Raw genomic sequence first — 21,591 nt, 5'->3', positions numbered from 1 at the left:
ATCCTTTCCGGCCTGCTTCCAACAAAAAGCCCTGGTACACGGAAGATCTCAGGGTAAGGAAGCGGGCTGCGCAATGACTAGAGCGCAACTGGCGAAGACATCAGTACTTAGCCAACAAGACACTCCTGGACTCTCTTTTGAAGGCCTACGGAGTGGCAATAAGTGCAGCAAAGAATTCGTTCTATGCTGCACGTATTGCGTCCGCGGAGTCGCGTCCGGCAGAGCTGTTCAGGGTAGTGAGGGAGCTCACCCAATTGCCCCCCGTCCTGAACCCTATTTTGGAACCATCTAAGGCCTGCTGTGATGAGTTTAATAACTTCTTTGTGGATAAAATCTCTCAGGTAAGGGCTGATCTCGATGCCAGTATTGATTCAGAATCTAGAGTAGAGGCATCCAGAGCTTCCGTGGACTCTCTTAAACTGGATCACTTTGAGTCTGTAAGTACCGAGGATGTGGACAGGATTCTCCACAGCGTTAGGAAGATGACGTGCTCTCTCGATCCCTGTCCTTCATGGCTGACAGCTCAAGGGGGAGCGGTTGTTACAGAAATGCTACACCGCATTATTAATTCATCTTTCAGCAAAGGGCAGTTCCCATCTATTCTGAAGATGGCCATTGTAAAACCTTTGTTAAAAAAGCCCTCTCTTGACCCCCTAATTCTGAAAAATTATCGGCCTGTCTCACTGTTACCATTTTTTGGGAAGGTGATCGAGAGGGCGGTTGCCTTGCAGCTGCAGGGGATCTTAGATGAAACGGATTTTCTGGACCCATTTCAAACTGGCTTTCGGGCGGGCTATGGAGTTGAGACTGCCATGGTCACCTTAGTTGATGATCTCCGTCTGGGCATGGACAGGGGGAGCGCATCCCTGTTAGTGCTTTTGGACATCTCAGCGGCCTTCGATACCATCGACCATGGTATCCTTCTGGATCGCCTGAGGGAGTTGGGTATCGGGGGCACTGCTTTGCAGTGGTTCCGTTCCTACCTCGGGTAGATTCCAGATGGTGGAGCTGGGGGACTGTCCCTCCAATAAGAGGGCCCTTACATCTGGGGTCCCTCAGGGAGCGATCTTGTCTCCCATGCTATTCAACATTTACATGAAACCGCTGGGAGAGATCATCCGGAGACACGGGGTGCGGTGTTATCAGTACACTGATGAGACCCAAGTATGTTTCTCTGTGTCTCCAACTGATGCAGTGACTAGGGATGGCATCTCTCCTCTAAACGCCTGTCTGGAGTCGGTAATGGGCTGGATGAGGGAAAACAGACTCAATTTGAATCCAGAGAAAATGGAAGTAATGGTGATAGGCTCTCCTGGCCTGGGGAAGGAAATTTTTCCACCTGTCCTGAATGGGGTCACGCTCCCTGTGAAGGACTCTGTTTGAAGTCTGGGGGTGCTTCTGGACTCGTCGCTCCACTTTACATCTCAGGTGGATGTGACAGTCAGGAGCACCTGTTATCAGCTTCGGCTGATATGCTAGCTGCGACCCTTCCTGGGCCGGGGGGACCTTGAAACCGTGGTACACGCTCTGGTAACCTCTCGGTTGGATTTCTGTAATGCGCTTTACATCCGGCAACCCTTGTACCAAACTCGGAAGCTTCAATTAGTGCAGAATATGGCAGCCAGACTGGTCACTGGATGTCCCAGGGCCAGTCATATAACACCTGTTTTGAAATATCTTCATTGGCTGCCCATTCGCTTCCGAGTGCAATACAAGGTGTTGGTTATAACCTATAAAGCCCTAGATGGCTTGGGCCCAGGGTACTTGGAGGACCGCCTCTCCCCATACAATCTGCCCCGCACTCTCAGGTCAGGCAGGAAACATCTTCTAAGAATTCCAGACACACGCTATAGTGTAACTCGGAGGGCATTCTCCATTTCAGACCCTCAACTCTGGAACACCTTGCCCGACGAGCTCCATACAGCCACCTCCCTTGATGCTTTTAAAAGGACTCTGAAGACCTTCCTTTTTCGCCAGGATTTTCCCCCATGAGCTCTTTTGTGATCCTTCTCCCCTTCTAGCGATGTACATATGCATTTTCTCTTGTCAGCTATGTGTATTGGGGTTTTTATGATGTTTTAACTGTTTTTATATTGTATATGTGGGGGTTTGGAGGGGTTTTTGTCGTTTTATATTGTTTTTGTATATCTTGTACACTGCTGTGATCATTGAGGAATAGCGGTATAGAAATAAATTTATTATTATTATTGTTATTATTATTATTACCATCATCATCATAATCACTTTTGCTCTTGTAACACATGACTTTCCCAGAACTTGGAAAAATTACTTTTTCAGACAGCAGCTCCTAGTATGCACCTCTTCACTGGTTTGAGGATAAATATAATAAATAATAAAACTTTTATTTATATACCGCTTTTCCTCCAGATCAAAGCGGTTTACATACAGTAAAACTATATAACACATGTTAGATATGATATAAGAACAATTACAACAACCCAATAAAGAATAATTTTAAAAACAGTAGTTAAAACAGTGAACACAATCAATTATGGGTAAGCATCTTGATCTAGTTGGGGAATACTTTCCTAAAGAGAGTCAGCAGGGTATGCTAACCGGAAGAGATAGGTTTTCAATGCCTTCTTGAAGGCTTCCAGTATACAACTAAGTCGAATCTCTTCCGGGAGTACATTCCAGTAAGTTGGAGCTGTCGCTGTGTAGGCTCTTTGGTGCGTTGCTGGCAGTCTCACCTTAGGGTGTTCAAGTAAAAATTTCCCCGTTGTTCTGAGAGTGCAGGGCGGATTATGTAGGGAGAAGCACTCCCTCAAGTAACTCGGGCTCAAGCCATGTAGGGCTTTATAGGTAATGACCAACACTTTGTAGTGGGCCCGGAAGCGAATTGGCAGCCAGTGAAGAGATTTTAATACGGGTGTTATATGGTCTGACCTTGAGGTTCCCGCTACCAATCTGGCTGCAGCATTTTGAACTAACTGAAGCTTCCAAACCTGGTACAAAGGTAGCCCCATGTACAGCGCATTACAGAAATCCAAACGAGAGGTTACCAGTGCATGTACTACTGTTTCTAGGTCCCTTTGGTCCAGACAGGGACGCAGTTGGTGTATCAGCTGAAGCTGGTACCAAGCACTCCTGGCCATTGCATCCACTTGAGATGATAACTGTAGAGATGAATCCAGGAGTACTCCCAAACTGTGAACTTTGTCCTTTAGGGGAAGTATAACCCCGTCTAGGACTGGATGGCAAATTTCCCTGTCTGGATTTGAGGCACCTATCATGAGTACCTCTGTTTTCTCTGGATTCAGCTTGAGTTTATTTTCCCTCATCCAGCCCATTACTGACCCCAGGCAGGCATCCAGAGGAGAGGTGCTATCCTTAGTCACTGTATCAGTCGGAGACATGGAGAAATAGATCTGAGTGTCATCATTGTACTGATAACACTGTGCTCCATGGTTCCAGATGATCTCTCCCAGCGGCTTCATGTAAATGTTGAACAACATGGGGGACAGAATGGTGCCCCGAGGGATGCCAGATGTCAGCTCTCTTTTACGAGAGCAACTGTCCCCCAGCCTCACCATCTGGAATCTTCCTGAGAGGTAGGACCGGAGCCACTGGAGCGCAGTGCCCCCAATGCCCAACTCTCTCAGGCGTTCCAGAAGGATGCCATGGTCGATGGTATCGAAGGCCGCTGAGATGTCCAAGAGCACCAATAGGGTTACCTTTCCCCTGTCGATGTCCAGACGGAGACCATCAACTAAGGCAGTGGTTCCCAACCTTCCTAATGCCGCGACCCTTTAACACAGTTCCTCATGTTGTGGTGACCCAAACGCATGAAATTATTTTCGTTGCTACTTCATAACTGTAATTAAATAGGTGTTTTCCGATGGTCTTAGGCGACCCCCATGAAAGGGTCATTCGACCCCCAAAGGAGTCCCGACCCACAGGTTGGGAACCACTGAACTAAGGCGACCATGGCAGTCTCAACTCCGTGACCCGCCCTGAAGCCAGTTTGAAATGGATCCAGATAATTGGTTTCATCCGAGATAGCTTGGAGGTGAAAGGCGACTGCCCTCTTTATCACCTTGCCCAAGAATGGTAATAAGGAGACCGGTCTGTAATTACACATCAACAGGGGATCAAGGGAGGGTTTCTTCAGAAGAGGTTTTACTATTGCCTGTTTTAAGGCCTGTGGAAATATACTCTCCTGAAGAGATGCGTTTATTATAAGATGAAGTGCGGTTTTTATGGCATCTCCTCCCTGAACGGTCAGCCAAGAAGGGCAAAGGTCGAGAGGACACGTTGTCCTTTTCACACATCCAAGGAGCTTGTCCACATCCTCAGTATTCACAAACTCAAAGCGATCCAGAATAACCTTGCTTCCAGAATCACTGGATGCCTCTGTTATAGGTTCTGTCAGAAGACCAGCGTCAAGATCAGCCCTTATCTGAGAGATTTTGTCAGCAAAATAGTCATTAAAAGCGTCACAGCAGGCTATCGTTGGCTCTAATAAAGGGTTCAGGGTGGCCGGGAGTTGGATTAATTCCCTAACCACCCTCAACAGCTTTGCTGGACGAGACTCTGCGGATGCAATCCGTGCAGCACAGAACGAGTTCTTAGCTGCATCGATTGCTACTCCGTAGGAACGTAACATGTTCCCATGGAGTGCCTTGTCGGATATGTTCTGATGTTTCCGCCAGTAGCGCTCTAGTCGTTGCGCAGCCCGCTTCATCTGGCGAAGATCTTTAGTGTACCAGGTTTTGTTATGATGTTTTTAAGGACAAGGAAAGCTTGGTTTGTAAATTGATTGATTGACTGACTGCATGAGAAAGGGCAGAGGATCATTTCAAATTTCCATTTTACTTGCTTCAGTTTCATTTCATTCCCCAGCACCATTTGCAACTGTTTTCTCTTTCACTTCTCCTTTCCACATCGGAAATAAAGATTAAAGGGCTGCTTTCCTTTGTTTTGTCTTCTGTAGACTGATTAAAAAATACATTATCACTCCAACCAGGCTGGGTTGTGAAGGGAAATCTTTTCAGGGGAGGAAGAAAAAACTGGAGTAGACTTCCTTCAGAGAGGGGAAGACTATATTGGTCATTTTAACCTTGAGTTTGAAAAGATACAGTATGCTTCTTGAATGGCCTCAGCAGAGAAGGGAGAAAATAGTCAATTAAAAAGAAAAAAGGATATGATACTCAGGCTAATGGCAACAATGCCAATGTTACTGTTAGCTCCTCTCCCTGGCACAAGCTGCCATTCGTAGAGTGGAAAGGAAAAGCCACTCTGCATGCATTCATGGCATTTTTATTACATTCTTGCTGCCTCACTGGCTATTAGGCCCCAACGGATTGATAGTAATATTTCACCAATTTGTGCAGTGTCTGGAATACGGAACGGATAGACAAAGTAGTGAATATGCATACTCACATTACCTATCACTGCATTGCTGATGTCTCCACCAACATTGTCAAAGTACACATCCACTCCTTCTGGGCAAAGTTCACGCAGCCGTTTCACCACATTCTCTTTCTTATAGTTGATAGCAGCACTGAACTTCATTTCTGAGACCAAAATGCTGCACTTTTCATCTGTGCCACAAATACCAACAGCTTTGGAACAGCCCTCCAGAAGACCTATCTTTGAAATGAGACAGTCATCACAGCTGGTCAGCTTTTATCTGCATGCAATAATTTTTCTTACAGCAAGGATTTTTTTCCCAATCTAAGGTAGACTTATTGGGCACCTAAATTTAAGCCAGGGTCCTTAATTTGCGTGCATGGCAAGCTCATCATAGCAAGTGCTCATCTGACTTCTGGCAACTGTAACAAGTCACAAGTTTCTACTAAACTAGGAACAGGCAAGTGCAGCCCTTCAGGTGTAATTGGGCTGTAATTCCCAAATCTCTCATCATTGTCTATGTTGGTTAAGGCTAATGGGAATTGCTGTTCAACACCATCTGGAGGGCCATGTGTCACCCAAGTACACCTTCTCATACCAAGTGATCTTGGTGTGGGGAGGATTATTCCCCCAGTCCCAAAACTGGAAAAAAAGCCTGGGGTCTATTTTGGTTCCATGCTTGGTGGATGCTTAGAATACCGATAAAGTACAGAATGGAACCTGGAGAAGTTCCAAGTCCAGCACAGCCAATTAGTCCAAATAGCTTCTCCAAACTGTGGCGCAGAGTCAAGGCAAGACTATGCCTCCCATCTCCAAGCTAAAAAGGGGAGGCAAAGATACACAGAACAGACACAAACTAGGGCCCAAAACACACTGCAGAAAGAATTCAGTTTGAGACCGCTTTAACTGCCATGGCTCAGTGCTAGGGAATTCTGGGAATTGTAGTTTATTGTGGTCCCACAGCTCTCTGACAGAGAAGGCTAAATGTCTCCTAAAACTAACAGTTCCCAGAATTCCCTAGCATTGAGCCAGGGCAGTTAAATTGGTCTCAAACAGATTGTTTCTGCAGTGTGTTTAGGACCAAGGTCTTCAGCACTGATCCAAAGAAGGAAAGGGGGATTAATCCCCACCTCAAAAAAAATTTTTTTAAAGAGATACAGCATGCATTCAAATGCATAGCCTCATCCCTCCATGGAATAGTATGGTCCTGGTGACCATACATTTCAGGTTATCCATAGAGGATATACAATATCGATGCAACCTTAGATATAATGCTAAATGGTTTTGGTGGGATGTTAAAAAAATGGAGGAGATAATGCTGAGCCTTAGAGCTGTTTCCCCACATCTCTGTCAAATCATTCCCCCAAGAGTTGAGTGTGTCATGAGAAAGCGATCCTTGTGAATGGCTCTGCAACTCTCATATAATCTCAATGATGCGAGAAGAAATTGCAGAGTATTGGCTCTTATAGAATCAAAGAATCACAGAGTTGGAAGAAACCACAAGGGCCATCCAGTCCACCCCCTGCCATGAAGGAACTCACTATCAAAGCACTCCTGACAGATGGCCATCCAGACTCTGTTTAAAGAGTTCCAGAGAAGAAGACTCCACCATTCTCTGAGGAAGTGTGTTCCACTGGCGAACAGCTCTCACTGTTGGGAAGTTCCCCCTAAGGTTGAGGTGGAATCTCTTTAGGAGCCCTGGTGGTGCTTTTTTGCACTATTGTTACTCATAAATTGCAATTTCCATATACCACTGAATGTAATGGTAATAGTTGTGACATAAACAACAAGCAAAATTAAAATTATAACTTCAAGTTACAATACCATACGCACAGCCTAAATGTATTTACAAATACATAGTAAAGAGTTGGTTAAAATGTTATGTTTTTAAATAAAAATTTAAAAGACTATTTTTCTTTAAAAAACCATTTTTAAAAACAAATTTAAAATTTAAAAAATTGAAATTTGACATGTTAATTTTAATTTTTTTTGAGGCCTCTCCTTTCCCTTCCACTGAGCTTCACCCCAGTCCCACCATCTCATAAAACATTTTATAGGGAAGCAGATGAATGCCACAACCTGTTTCTGCCAAAAGGCAGATGTTTGGGGAGCAATGGTATCACCCCCCCAGATGTCACCTGATGCGGTCCGCACCCCCCTAGTGAAACCACTGAGACAGACTAGTCATTGTCTGGAGAAGAGGCTGCTGGTTCCAAACAATTTCTCCAATAGTGTTTTCCTATGGGACTTGGAAAGTGGTTCCTGAAGCAAAAAGCATATTAGAAAGGTTGGCTTGCAACATCACCTGCTCCACGGCGCAAGTAATTTTACAAGCCAACCTTTCCAGAACAGCTTTAGCTTTAAAGACACATATGCCAGAAACTGCTATTGGAGAAAACAGACTGTCTGGAAGTTGCAGCATTCTCCTCCCAACAATAACCACGACTTAGCTACTTACCTATCTACCCTCCCTCCTCCCTGTCTCCAATCTAGGTAAAAGGTGCAGTATGCCAGCACAACAGACCATTATATTAGCATAGTGTGTCAAAAAGAATTCCAGCCAATGATAGTTATATCTGGAGCTAAGGTGGCTCACTGCAAGAAAAAATCAACAAGACACAAAGACTAGTCTTAAACCAACTTACCTGCCCAGCCAGTGAACCACAGGCTCCAGCAGCCCCACTGACCACCATGGTCTGATTAGCACCAGGGGACACATGTCCTTTCTCTCTGATTCCTAGCAGAGTTGTCAGCCCAGGCATGCCAGCTGCACCCAGAAAATAAGAAAGATGTCCATCTACAAGCTGTGGATCAAGCTGAAGAGAGACACATTGTTTAAAAAGCTGTCAAGACACAGTGCAATAAATACTGTCACTCCATTCAGGATCTACATGAATTCCTGGCCTTTTTCATCGATTTAATTTCAGGGCTCTTTATGGCATTACAGGAAGACCACACCAATTCCTCTAAACTGCATCTGCTCTTGCCCTATAGCCACTTTACGTCCTGTATGGGAGAAAAGGAGGATATAATTTAAATAGATAAATAAATAGCTCTCCTCTAGCTATTAACCCCATCCCCAGTGGCTTAGTTGTTATAGTCTGGAAATCCTGCATTACTCTATTCCTTTTATTATCAAAAACAGGGCTGACCCCAAATATTCATCTGCTTGAAATAGAGCAGAAAATAGTAGTGCTTCTCTCAGACAAGGGGTATAGCATCCAAACCCATTCAAATTATTCTGGCATTTTGAAAGGGATGGGATATCCCACAACCACCTCTCCCAGTTCCAGAATATAAAAACATAGCCTTTTCATTATTCTGCTGCCTGAGGCCCCTGCCTAATGATAACACTTGTCTTGATCAGGAACACCTTAAAAATATACATCTAACACAGGGATGGGGAATCTGTGGCTCTTCAGATGTTATTAGATAGAAATTCCCATCAACTCTCACCACTGGCTATGGCAGGTGGGAGCTGCAGTCATTCATTCAGAGGATACACACACCCCTCTTTGGGGAGAGACATGTCTAGGAATATGGAAGAATGGCTGCTCTGGCTCTGATGCTGTGTGCCCAGCACAGGCGCTGCAAGAAAGGGAACAGTTCTGATGATTCTTCTAGGTCAACTCCACACACTACTCATAGAATCATGGAATCATAGGTGTTTATCACACTATGCTCTTAAAGAAGTACTATTCCAGTGTGACTCCTCTAGCTGCCTCCTGTTGCATGCTGGGATTGGCAGTTTTAAGGAGGGGTATTTAGAATTCTCAGGCAGAGAAGTTCAGCTCCTTAAAACTGCCAATCCCAGCATGCAACAGGAGGCTGCTAGAGGAGTCACACTGGAATAGTAGCTCTTTAAGAGCATAGTGTGATAAACATCATAGAGTTGGAAGAGACCATAAGGGCCATCCAATCCAACCCCTGCCATATAGGAAGAGATGATCAAAGGAATCCTGACAGACCATCAAGCTTCTAAAAAGGAAGGGCCATAGCCCAGTGGCAGAGCGCATGCTTTCCATACGCTCCCAATTATCCTTGGAATCTTCCAGCAGAACTAGGAAAGACTCCTTTCTGAAACACTACACAGTTACTTCAGATTGAGGTGAGAAGCCTGTAGCCCTTCATTACTTTTGAAGCGCAACTCCCATAACAGCTTATGATGGTCTAGGACTGATGAGACTTGTAGGCCGAAAACATCTGGAAGTTGTAGCTACTGACCCACAGATCTTGGTAATGCAGACATACTGGCTGGGGAATTCTGGAAGTGTTACTCCCAAAAAATAATTTTTCCAAGCTCTGTCTATGGCTGAAGTAAACAATGTCAAGCTAGATGCACCACGAATCAGACTCAGTATCAGGCAACTTCCTGTCTTTCTGCAGTCTATCTATATTGTTTATTTCCAGGAAAACAACAGGACAGTTAGCAGATTCTTTCTCTTCTTGTGCAACAGTGATACCTTCTCAAGTTGCTTTCCATCCAAAATGGCCTTTGTCTGCCAGGGCCAGTTGAAAGATGTTACAAAGTCTCCTACAGCAAAATTCACATTTTTACTTTCTTCCACACAGCCAATTCCGCCACCATCAGCAACCTCAGAAAGCTTCCAGGCCTGAAGGTATTCAGTACAAGTGTCTTCGTTCATACAAAACCGCTGAAAGATCAAGATTTTGCTGTAAAATAATCCTTTAAAACACAACAATATATAGTTACTAAAATGTCTGGTAACAACAAAAAATCTCATTTTCAGAGATTTTTATGTCTCTCATCGTTCATTCCACTTCACTACAGGGCTGCTTTGCTTTTTCTGCATTAACAATATATTATGTACATATTTACTTTCCAGGTTTCAAATTATAGCACTAGAGAAAATACTGTACCAGCAGTTTGGAACTTCTGTCCCTTCAAGCATGGTTAAGCTACAACTCCCATCTTCCCCAACCACCATGGCCAAAGATCAGGAATGATGGCATACGGAGTCCATCAATATATGGATTTCCCATCCTTCTAGAATAAAGGGCTACTCTTTTAATTACTCATTAGTAAAATAATATTAGTTTCTCTATTCTGACAGGTTATCCTTCGCTGTGACTGTCACCATTAACAGAGTAGAACATAGAATTCGGTTGTCACTAGACAATGTATACCATCATACTCTATTATTGAGGGTGCATTACCTTTACAACATCTGTTAGTCTGCACAAGCATAAGCCTCTAATTACAGGTATACCTCAGTTAACGAAGAAGTGTTCTGGGACATTCCTTCTTCAAAAAAAATTAGGTGCCAGAGAAAGAAATAATATGGAAAGAATAGGGTTATGTTCCTACAGCACACAAAAAGAAGGACATGTTTCTGCACACTTTTTATTCAAAACTAACAATGTGCACACATGAAATAAAACAACCAGATCAGGGAAACTTTGCATAAAATAAAACGAATGAACCTTCCTGAGACCAGTTGACAATTTCTTCCAAGCTTCCAAAGATGGCTTTTTCGTTCACCAGTCTCCATTTTCCCCAGGATATTAATTTTGGTGGCCAAACTTATAGGACCGTGCTTTTATGGGGGTAGTTGATAAGGCAGGCTTATCTTCTTTCCCATTTGCTCTCAGTTTTGATGTTCATGAATGCTCAGTTAGGAATTCTGGATGCAAGTCTTATTTACCTTGACTGTTGCAGGCAAGTGCATATAGATGCAGAACTGAATCCTATTCTTTCCCAGTTAAAACTTTACTGCATTGTTTACTGATGATATGCTGCTATGACCTGATATCAAAAACGGTGTTTCTTCAGCCCTCCTTCAATACAAAAATGGTCTGCCCATGCTCTCATGACAGATTATTATAAACTTGTCACATCCACTTACCATATAAGGATCCACAGACAAATAAAGTGTACGAACTCTGACTTGACCCTCCTCAATTTTATCCAGGACAGCCTCCTCCACTCGGAAGTTTTCAGCAACTGGCACTCCACTGACACCTGGAGTTAGTGAGATGATGAGTTTAATTGCAATGGTTTCTCTTTTAATCTGAGATTACAGTAGCCAATATTTTCATCAGTCACATCTGAGCTCAGATGACTCACAACACTGAACTCATAACAATAACTGAACTCCTGCAAAAAATTTTTTGCTTCACTGCCATCTTCATGGAAGCTATATATCTTGAAGTCTACTCTACCTAATGTCTATTCAGTTCCTCCTTATGGTTCACTTCCTTAACCTTCTCTCCACCAGGTATGTTCCTTTGTCTCACCACCATTCTTGCCTAGCCTGTTGTTTGCCCTAGTCATATGCTGATTCCTCCCCCTTTCTTGGCACTACGCCATTGTCTCTAGTGATCACTAGACTCAATAATGTAGGTACAGCTCATGCTACTTACAACATGGGTGCCTACATTCAACAGCTTCTTTATATCCTGCTTACTAAGACACCACTCTTAATAAGGGTAGTGGTTACACAGTCCTGCTCTTATATAAATAGGGGGGAAATTCTCACCAACACATCTGGCATAATAGGAGTATCTGGTGTGTTAGTATTGCTAAAGGTTTCCATAAAGGTTTTACTGCAAGCCCTTTTAACATGACCATCAAAAGCTCTCTGCTGCTACAGCAATCCAGCTCCTTTCTATGTTTTCCCTTCCAATCTTCCATATTGTGCAAACTCATCAAACTCATTACTGTTCTTTGACAAGTAGAAACATACCCGGGCGTGAATTCAGCACCACTCGTTGTATTTTCATTGTCCCTGCAGCTAAAATCTTGCAGAGGAGGAAATCAGTTTCCCTGTAAAGCAGAAGATATTTAACATGGGAAAAGTAATAAGTCTTCCGTTTTTTAAGGCAATTGTAAGATCAAACCAGAGGAACACAGCATAAAAAGTCAAAGGGGGAAGGAAATTAAGCCCTAAAACCGGTTTCTAGTTCCTACTACATATTGCTGAATGATAAATCATGATTTATGTAAATTCACTTGATTCAACTGACCTACTCTAATGGTTAAAAATGCTAAAATATGTAAGAACCATGTGAACAAAAAATAACTCTAACATGAACATTAGCACAGTCTGCCATTAAGTGTTCAGGTGATGGGTGCAAGGCCAAGGCTCCACTGTCCTTGGGGCTGTCCACATGGGCCAAAAGGCCTGTGTTCCCTCTGGCCTCGTATCGTCCTGTTTGGAGCAGTATCAGGCCAGATCTTGACAGGCCGGACGTGGGTCTGGTGGATCCAGCCCAATCCCAGAATAAATGGCACTTAAAAGGTAAAGGTAGTCCCCACACCCGCTATCAACTAGTGGCGGGGGAGGGGGGACATCCAGGGGGAGGTATTTCTGGAAGCAGGACTTCCGAGGTTGGGACATCTAGAGGGAAAAGCATGCAAGGAAAATATGGAGGACCTGACCAAATAAAAGCTCAAAAGAAAACAAAAAAGTGACACTCATATAAATATTAAATCCATCCTTCTCAGTCAAGCTCAAAATGCAGGACCTTTTGGAATCCCACCTGGACAGGATGTTGAAATGGAGGACAGGTCCCGAAAAAAAGGAGGACAAAGTCTGGTCGCTCTGAGCTAACCTGCCCTCCCCCCAAATGACACTTTCCAGGAGGGAGAGCTGCCTGGTTCATCATAACTGGCTTTTACTTATTTTATATATATATGAAAGTAAATAAAACCAATAGGCACACTCCTAGGGGATTATTAATTAGGGGATTCTGAGATGTACATTTAAAAAGTAACATTTCTAAGCACTAAACCTATTTAATTAATAAATTAATATCCTACCTTTCTCCCAGCATGGTATTCAAGGAGGCAACATTGAGAACACACACACACACTCTAATTTTACAACTCTTAGTGCAAAGTTAAAACAAAATAAACTAAGTTTTTTTGTGGGTTTTCCAGGCTCTGTGGCCACGTTCCAGAAGAGTTTCTTCCTGACGTTTCTCTTCAGAGAACAGATGCTGGCGAAACGTCAGGAAGAAACTCTTCTGGAACGTGGCCACGGAGCCTGGAAAACCCACAAAAAACTAGGGATGCCGGCCATGAAAGCCTTCGACTTCACATAATAAACTAAATTTCAGTTTTAAAAAGTTAAAAACAGAGCAATAAAAAGATTTTTAAAACATAATAGAATTAAAACTCTATGTTATAGATTATCAATTACTGATGCTCTTAAACCCAGAATTGTAAGCAGAAATCAGCAGGAAGACCAAAGTGCTCTTAACATTAAATTGTTAATACTCAAAGAAACTTTAACGGAGACCAGAAGATGCCCTTTGTCTAAGGAAGAGGCGGCAGCTGTTAGAACAGACTATCCCACCTGATTTCATGACTGAGTGAGACAGCTGACAGGGATATTCCTGCCTCTTTGTGAGGCAACGCTTTCTGCCTTTTGGCCATACCTTGTTTGGTATTTTATATATATAATGTATGTTGGACCCAAAATATAGGAATGAAGTACAGTGGATATAAAAGAAGATGGGAGGCTGTTGTTCCTTTACTGGGGAGATTTGAGAGATATTCGTTTTTTGTGGGGTTTTTGGGCTATGTGGCCTTGTTCCAGAAGAGTTTCTTCCTGACGTTTCGCCAGTATCTGTGGCTGGCACCTTCAGAGAATGCTTGTCTGGAAAGGACTTGGGTATATATAATGTGTGACCTTTCCAGGCAAGCAGTCTCAGAAGGTGCCAGCCACAGATGCTGGTGAAACGTCAGGAAGAAACTCTTCTGGAGCATGGCCACATAGCCCATAAAACCCACAAAAAACTATGGATGCCTGCCATGAAAGCCTTCAGCTTCACACTGAGAGATATTCTCTACCCACCGGTTACTTTGCAGAGTGACAATAAACACTTAACCTTGTTTCAGTCCTCTAACTCTTGTTTGGACGTTGGGTATTTCCTGAAGAAGAGGGAATGCTTTCCTTTTTCTGGGTGGCAAGAGGAGCCATTTCCGCTTTGTTCACATTCCCAAAACAGAAGATTTGGCATGACCTGGAAGAACAGCCTTTGCCTCATTTCAGCACAGTAACTTTTAACTTCTGGGAGGAGTGAGTACAAGTTCTGAATTTTAACCATGCTGCCAAAATACACCCCAGCCTCCAATTAAAAGGCCCTTCTCCACAATAGATTAAAAACCAAATGCTTCTTTAAACAAAAAGGCCTTTATTTACTGACAGAAAGATAGAAGGAAGGGAAATAACTAGACCCCAAGTTGGGAGCAGCCACTGAGGACTCCCTCTCTCTCTCTCTCTCATGTCCTCAATAAACATACCTGGATGGTGGCAGGACCAAGAGGAAGAGATAATACAACTAGATACACTGTATAAAAGAAACTGTATCAAGATGCTTTGAAATGGCACCACATCCCAGCCTCTGGTCCTTATAACAGTTGCTTATATAAAACCCAGGCTGCTCTGGGGCCCCGCCGCAACGAACTCCAGTTCCCAGATTTCCATAGCCTTGAGCCTAAAAATGCGTTTAAACGGTGCCAAACCGGGTTATCTCTCCAGTGTGGATACAGCCTGAGCTTCGGCCGCCATCTTAGCGAGGCTGACCCTCTCCGACCGGAAGTCAGAGGAAGAGGGGAGTCTGCTTATTACTCCTTCCCCCCCCCTTTTTTTTAAATTGGCCCTGCTGCGTCCTGGCCCAAGGTGGTGGCACTGAGCATGCGCAGCCGCTGACGCATGCGCAGAGGGTCCGATGGGAGAATATCGCGGAGACTGGCTAAAGGGAGGGAGCTGCGCGCGCATAGCGGCGCTTCCCCTCTTTAATAAGGAGCCTTTCCATGAGCGCCTTTCGAGGCCGTTGCTCCGCGCATGCGCAGACGCTCGCGAGTAAACCCCTGTGGTGTTTTGAGGGCGTTATAATAAACCCAGTAGAATGAGGGACGCTGTGGCGATTTGAATTCGCCCAAAACACACTGCAGAAGTAATCCAGTTCGAGGCCCGCTTTAACTGCCCTGGCTCAGTGCTAGGGAATCTACTTCCTCAGGTGCATCTCCTCAGGTGCAAAATGCATCCGAGGAAGTATACTGTTGTCTACGAAAGCTCATGCTGCCAAGGTCTTCCTGGTCAGTTCATTCTCTGGCAGGAAAGCTCCTCCTCCCTTAAAACATTCCCCTCTCTACACTCTCATAGTAGTGCTGCTCTTCCACTTTAACTGCTCTAGCTGCCTCCTGTTGCATCATGGGGCTTGTAGTTTAGAGGAGGGGCGTTTAGAACTGCCAGCCAGAGAGCCCTTGGGCCTCACTGAACTACAAGCCCCAGGATGTAACAGGAGGCAGCCAGAGCAGTTAAAGTGGAAGAGCGGCGCTAGTGGGGGGCATAAGCCCTGGGACAGGCGGCCATGCTGAGGGTTGTGGCGGGGCTCTTGGCGGCCGCCCTGGTGGCGGTGCTGCTGGACTGGTCCAGGCCCTCCGCGGGGCAGGAGGCTGCTCCCAGGGGCCGAGCGCGGTCCTTCTCCCCTCAGCCGGCGCCCGGGGCTGAGGCCTCGAACCTCTTCTGGGCCCTTCAGGCGAGTCTCCTGGGGGAGAAAGCCCAGAAGAACCATAGAGGCAGATATCCAGGCTCTGGCTTGGGAAGTGTGGAGTCTCCTTCTTTGGGGGTCTTTAAGCAGAGGCTGGATGATGGCCATCTGCCACAGCAGGGGATGCTGTGATGGCAGGACGGGGCTGGAGCAGTATCCTGAGAGATCTTGGGGTCTGGGCTTCTCTGGCCTGCGGAGAGATCTTGTAGCACCTTGGAGAGAAACTCAAAGGGAGAAGCTGGCAGGCAGCATGCGCTTTCCTAGATTAAAGTCTGCCTTCTTCACACAAATGCATCTCAGGGAGTAGAGTTTAGTCTAGGAAAGATCATGCTGCCAACTTCTTTCTTTCCCGAGGCTCCTGCAGACTGGCAGAGCTAAAAATGGCATGGGCATCTTAAAAGAGGAGAGAGCCCTTGTGGCATTAGATTAGGGTCCCAAACACACTGCAGGAAACAATCCGGTGTGAGACCGCTTTAACTTCCCTGGCCCATTGCTAGTGAATTCTGGGTGCTGTAGTTTTTTGAGACATTTAGCCATCTCTGTCAGAGAGAGCTCTGGGGCCACAATAAACTACATTTCCCAGGATTCCATAGCACCGATCTTTGAGGGCAGTTCAAGCAGTCTCAAACCGGATTATTTCTGCAGTCTATTTTGGACCTAGGACTCTGGAGACCAGGGTTTGAATCCCTGTCCACTCACTGGGTTTCCTTGGGCAAGGCACACTCTCTCAGCCTCAAAGGATAGCAAGGGCAACCCCCCTTAAGAAACCTGCAAAGACAAGGGTCGCCATAAATCAGAAATGACTTGAAGGCACACAACATTAACAACAACAAAATCTTAAAATACTGGTTTTTATTTTTATTTTTCCAGAATGGGGGAAGAGAATAAGGTATGGGAAACGCAGCCTATTAGTCTTTGTTGTTGTTCTGTGCCTTCGAGTCCTTTTCGACTTAAGGCAACCCTACCTTGGGGTATTCTTGGCAAGTTTCTTCAGAGGGGATTTGCCAGTGCCTCCCTCGAAGGCTGAGAGAGTGTGACTTGCCCAAGGTCACCCAAGTGGATTTCCATGGCCGAGCAGGGATCCGAACCCTGGCCATACTCCAACACTCAAGCCACTATATCACACTGGCTCTCTTGCCCTATTAGTGTGGCAATAATTAACAATAGTTCTGGTAACTGTGATTAGGAAGGAAGCCATATTAATGGGCAGATGGATAGCATTTGGCTTGTCCTGGCTGTGTTTGCAACAGGTGTCAGATGCTCATTGTGTATCACCAATACTGGATAGCACATTGTCAGATGTGAATTTGTTTGCAGATTTTTGCATGGATGTGTCTTGCTATGATGGTGAATTTGTCTGGTGAAATGCAGTGACAAGTGGTGGTAGGATAGCCAGCACTGTTGAAAGTAAAAGTGATCTTTATTTTTGATCTATATTGTAATATACATAAATTTAAAGATTCTATCTTGGACTTTTGGGATTTGTAAGATACATCACAATGCTACCACATTAAGCTGTTAGAATAGCAAGTCATGGATAATCTTTTTTGTGTAAAATGCTTGGAGACATTTCTGTAAATGTGTACAGAAAGCTGAATTCCACTAGATTCAGTTATATTTACTCTCAGGTTGGAGATCATAAAACTACAGCCTCATGCTAGTTTTTAATTATTCTGTCGCCTTCCTATTTTTATTTTCCTTGTAGGTCTCAGATCTGCACATCAGTAAGTTTCTAGGCCCTGAACGAGCACCTGATTTTGAAAAATTCTGCATGGAAACAATTCCTGTAATTCAGCCTGCTCTTACTTTCGTAACAGGTGAGATGTTTCCATTCTTCCCATCCTTCACCTCTCACCCTGTTTTCTTTTTTGCTATGACACTCAGTGGTTGAGACTCTGAAGTGGTGAGTAACTATTTGACATAAAAGTTGAAGTCTTGTCATCAAAAGGTGGTCTAGTGAAAAAAAATCTAAGCATGATTGGAATGAATCCAGGAGTGCTGGAGCTCTGCTCCATTATCAGTAACAATTCCTGTCCTCCTTGCTTTTCCGCAGCTTTACTAGTTACATATTTACAGTGTGCCTGTGTCATATGCGGCGGGCACACTATATGTGGCTTTCAGCATATGCTGAAAGCCGCACGGGGTGCAAGGGGCGGCGTGTCCCATTTAGACTGAGGGGGCGCATGCTCAAGGCGTGTGCATGCCACTGCAAAACCATGCTGCCGCCGCATGTACAAACCCCATTACTTTCAATGGGGCTTGAGCATATGCTTTTTTTAACGTGGGGGGGGGGGTCCAGAACGGATCCCCCGTGTAAAAAAAAGGCAGACTGTATTATATAATGCAGTTCCTTGTCATATAATTTACCTTGTGCTTTAGCCTCTGCATGAGAAGATCTATGATGGGTTCATAGTCTTCTGAAATGCTGTGGATCTCAACCAAATACAGTACTTTCTCTATTGTGGTGTGCTTACTTCAGGAGGCTGACCCCAGATTTTATTGGGAAGGCTTTTAATGTCTAATTGCTTTCATTATTCTGCCCTTATAATATTAATTTATTTATACTTCCACTCATCTGCATGGCTTTAATATGCCATTTTATTTTGTGCACTATGTCACATTGAAGCCTCTGATTTCTCTTGGTACTGGACTTTGATTTTAGGACATGATTGTTTGCAGAATAAGCCTGTTACCTCAGACACTAGTAACCCTAGAATCCGAGGCAAAATACGTCTTGCACATGCATGTCTGAACGGTGTCCCATATTTTAGCCTCTTTGTTGTTTTCCAAAGAACTCATTACAATTTACAATTGGACTCAACCTATCTGCATAATTATATCCCAGATTTATAAAGCTGAATCCTGGGATCCTTTTCACACTAAAGTATGATAGTATAGTGGCATGTAGGTACAGACTTCTGAGATATATTATTGAAAGGAAATGTAGGTGTGGAAAATTTTGATTGGAAAGTTTAGAATCAGTATACAAATGAACTGTTAGGACTTTTGTTTAGGTTTCATTCCTTCAATGTACAGTACGTCTGTATTTTATGCAGAATATGCAGAATATGTTCTGTGACTCTGCTTTTTTAATTCACAGGTGACTTAACTGATTCCAAAACGAAGGATAAACTTGGGTCTGATCAGTTTGAGGCAGAATGGCAAACTTACCAGACAATCTTAAAGAAATCTAAGGTCATGGAGAAAACTATATGGATAGACATAAAAGGGAATCATGGTAAGAAAGAAATTAGACTTTGAAGTTGAGGTTTCAGTTTGATCTTCACAAGTGAAGGTGTGTAGACTGCAAATAAGATGTTTTCTCAAACAGATTCAATAAATAAGGTGATAGTACAGTCTGTGGGTGATCCATTCCCCCCCCTCCCCGACAGATAGCCAAAAACATGAGACCTTAAGGTCTGTTCTTTTCAGTGGGCGTGTATGCATGCACATTCATTGAAAAAGCTGGGGCTTGCCATCCATGGAAGCTCAGATCAGCAGATGGCACCTCACTGATGATACCTGTGTTCAAGTGTGAGGTTAACAGTGTCTTGACTGCTGTGGCCAAACCATCTCTATTTAAGCCTGCTCCCATACCATCAAGGACTCAATGGAGATTTCTCAAAATATGAAGAATGACTAGCTGATATGCTATCTGAAACTAGTGAAAGTTATGCTGAGCCACTGAACTCACCTAAGTTTCTGTCTACAAAGAAGGATCTCAGGATAATTCCCCAGATTGTGAATTTGATCCTTCAATGAAAGTGAAACTCCATCCAGAACACATACCTTGCCTATTTCCCAGACTTGAGGACCACTCACTCACTAGGTTTTCATCTTGCGAGAATTCATCTTTAGTTTACTCCCTGTCATCTAGCCAGCAATTGTATCAAAGTACTTGTATGGAACCTGCACAGCTGCACCAGATTCAGATGTGACAGAAGTAGAGCTGCTCCAGATTTTCTGATGAGTTCTTCCAACAGTTTCATTTAGATGTTAAAGGTCATTAAGAGATCAAGCAAGGACATTACATTTAATCTAGGGTGGGTTTCTTTAGGTGTGGCTGTACCCACCCTGGATTAAATGGTTCTTCATAACTACTTTTTGGAGGAAGGTTCTCAAGAGAGCTGTGGTGATAAACTGCTGGTGCTTAAAGGTTGTATCACTCATTTCAGTGGCAAATTTCTATCTCAGAAGCTGATACTTAAGTGCAGGAGGTATCAGTTTCCAACATAAAAAATTTCCACATGCTTCAACTAGTCTTCCTCAGCCATAAGGGAACAAGGATTTGAGAGAGCATGTAGTTGGATGCTGTACTGCAAGTGAATCTGCCAGAGTCCTAAGATGTACAGGAGAAGGCTTTCTCTCGGCCCCGTCACAATGATAGGCTTCCTTAGTGAGGACAAGAGAGAGAGCCTTCTCGGTGGCTGCTCCGACTCTCTGGAAAGCCCTTCCATAGGGGGCTAGGATGCCCCCTTCCCTGCTTTCTTTTCACTGACAGGCAAAGACATTTTTAGTTGAGCAGGCTTTTAATATATCATAATGTCAGGGAGGCTTTTATATGGGTGGTTACTTTACATTTGTATTTTTTGTCATTTTATACTGTTTTTAGCTAGTTGGTTTTAATTGTTTTTAATTTTTTGTTTTTAATTTTTTAAAACAATTTTACTTGTGAGCTGCCTTGGGTCTTTTTCTGGGACAAAGGCGGCATAGAAATGAGACTTTTTAAAAATGTTTCTCATATTGTTAGGATAGGTGAAGGGTTCAACACTTGTTTAGGTCTGCTGCCACACCATCAAGGACTCAATGGAGATTTCGCAAAATATTTAAATAAGTATGGATATGGAATTTTTGCAGGATCATTTTTCTGGGGTCCTACAGTAGTTGGCCACTTTCCATCTGGTTGGAAACTTTCCATTATTGTTCCCATTTATAAAAAGGCAACAAAGGGGACCCCCAAAATTATAGGCCCATAAGCCTTATTGATATTGTGGCAAAAATGTATACAAAACATGTATTAGGCAAAATTAAGAGCTGGATTGTTAATAAAGATTTGCTAGTGGAAGAACAAGTGGGATTTAGACCAGGTAGATCCACTATGGATAATTGTTTCATTTTGCACCATCTTATCACTAAGTACATGACTGAAGGAAAACAACTTTTTACTACATTTATGGATCTCAGAGCAGCATTCGACACAATCAACAGAGATATTCTTTCATCCAAATTGGTAGAAATGAATATGGAGCCAAGACTACTTTTTCTGCTTAAATCTCTCCATTCAGATATCTGTTTAAGAGTGCATACTGGTGCCAGTGGTGCGCTGTCCAAAAAAGCTAATGTGTATAGAGGAGTAAGACAGGGATGTATCGTGGCACCTACTCTATTTAAATTATATGTTAATGACATTCCTGGTTTTCTTTCTTCTACATCAGGTCATACTCCTAAGACAGGCAATATGTAGCTCAACGTTCTGCTTTATGCCAATGATATGGTCCTAATTGCCTGTATGCAAGTGGGTTTAAGGCAGCTATTACGGAACCTAGCCACTTATTGTTCTTCTTAATGCTTTAGTCATCAATAAAGATAAGTCTAAGGTGGTGGTATTTGGGAAAAAGTGCAAAAAATACAACTGATTCCTGGAAGACGAACAAACTGAGCATGTCGATTCATATTTGTACCTAGGGCTACTTT

The 21,591-nt window shown here is 43.6% G+C and overlaps 2 protein-coding genes across 6 annotated transcripts in view; one reads left to right on the top strand and one right to left on the bottom strand.

Annotated features, from left to right (window-relative positions):
• LOC149314753 (prostaglandin reductase 2-like) overlaps positions 1-14,932 on the bottom strand; it is a 31,549-nt gene extending 16,617 nt beyond the window's left edge. Inside the window, exons 1-6 of one of the 4 annotated variants that reach the window (XM_089521858.1) lie at positions 14,867-14,932; positions 12,081-12,160; positions 11,241-11,356; positions 9,837-10,028; positions 8,019-8,189; positions 5,404-5,613 (exon numbers count right to left, since the gene is read on the bottom strand). In XM_089521858.1, coding sequence (XP_089377984.1) covers positions 5,404-5,613; positions 8,019-8,189; positions 9,837-10,028; positions 11,241-11,356; positions 12,081-12,117 — 726 coding nt within the window. In that variant the 5' untranslated portion in view covers positions 12,118-12,160; positions 14,867-14,932. Of the gene's footprint in view, positions 1-5,403; positions 5,614-8,018; positions 8,190-9,836; positions 10,029-11,240; positions 11,357-12,080; positions 12,161-13,156; positions 13,224-13,615; positions 13,668-14,644 lie in introns of those variants that run through there. The other 3 variants (XM_089521856.1, XM_089521857.1, XM_089521855.1) reach the window with 3 other exon arrangements.
• A 388-nt stretch (positions 14,933-15,320) lies between these two features.
• The window catches only part of TMEM62 (transmembrane protein 62), a 37,915-nt gene continuing 31,644 nt past the window's right edge, over positions 15,321-21,591 (top strand). The window contains exons 1-3 of one of the 2 annotated variants that reach the window (XM_089521853.1): positions 15,321-15,363; positions 17,603-17,714; positions 18,998-19,135. In XM_089521853.1, coding sequence (XP_089377979.1) covers positions 17,669-17,714; positions 18,998-19,135 — 184 coding nt within the window. In that variant the 5' untranslated portion in view covers positions 15,321-15,363; positions 17,603-17,668. Of the gene's footprint in view, positions 15,364-15,712; positions 15,886-17,602; positions 17,715-18,997; positions 19,136-21,591 lie in introns of those variants that run through there. The other variant, XM_089521852.1, reaches the window with a different exon arrangement.

The sequence above is a fragment of the Sceloporus occidentalis genome, unplaced genomic scaffold, assembly GCF_023333645.1.
Source record: "Sceloporus occidentalis isolate IW3139 unplaced genomic scaffold, rSceOcc1.0.p SCAF_4, whole genome shotgun sequence".
NCBI classification, from domain to species: domain Eukaryota; kingdom Metazoa; phylum Chordata; class Lepidosauria; order Squamata; family Phrynosomatidae; genus Sceloporus; species Sceloporus occidentalis.
Note: the sequence above shows the minus strand (reverse complement) of the source record. Positions and strands in the feature narration are given on the sequence as shown.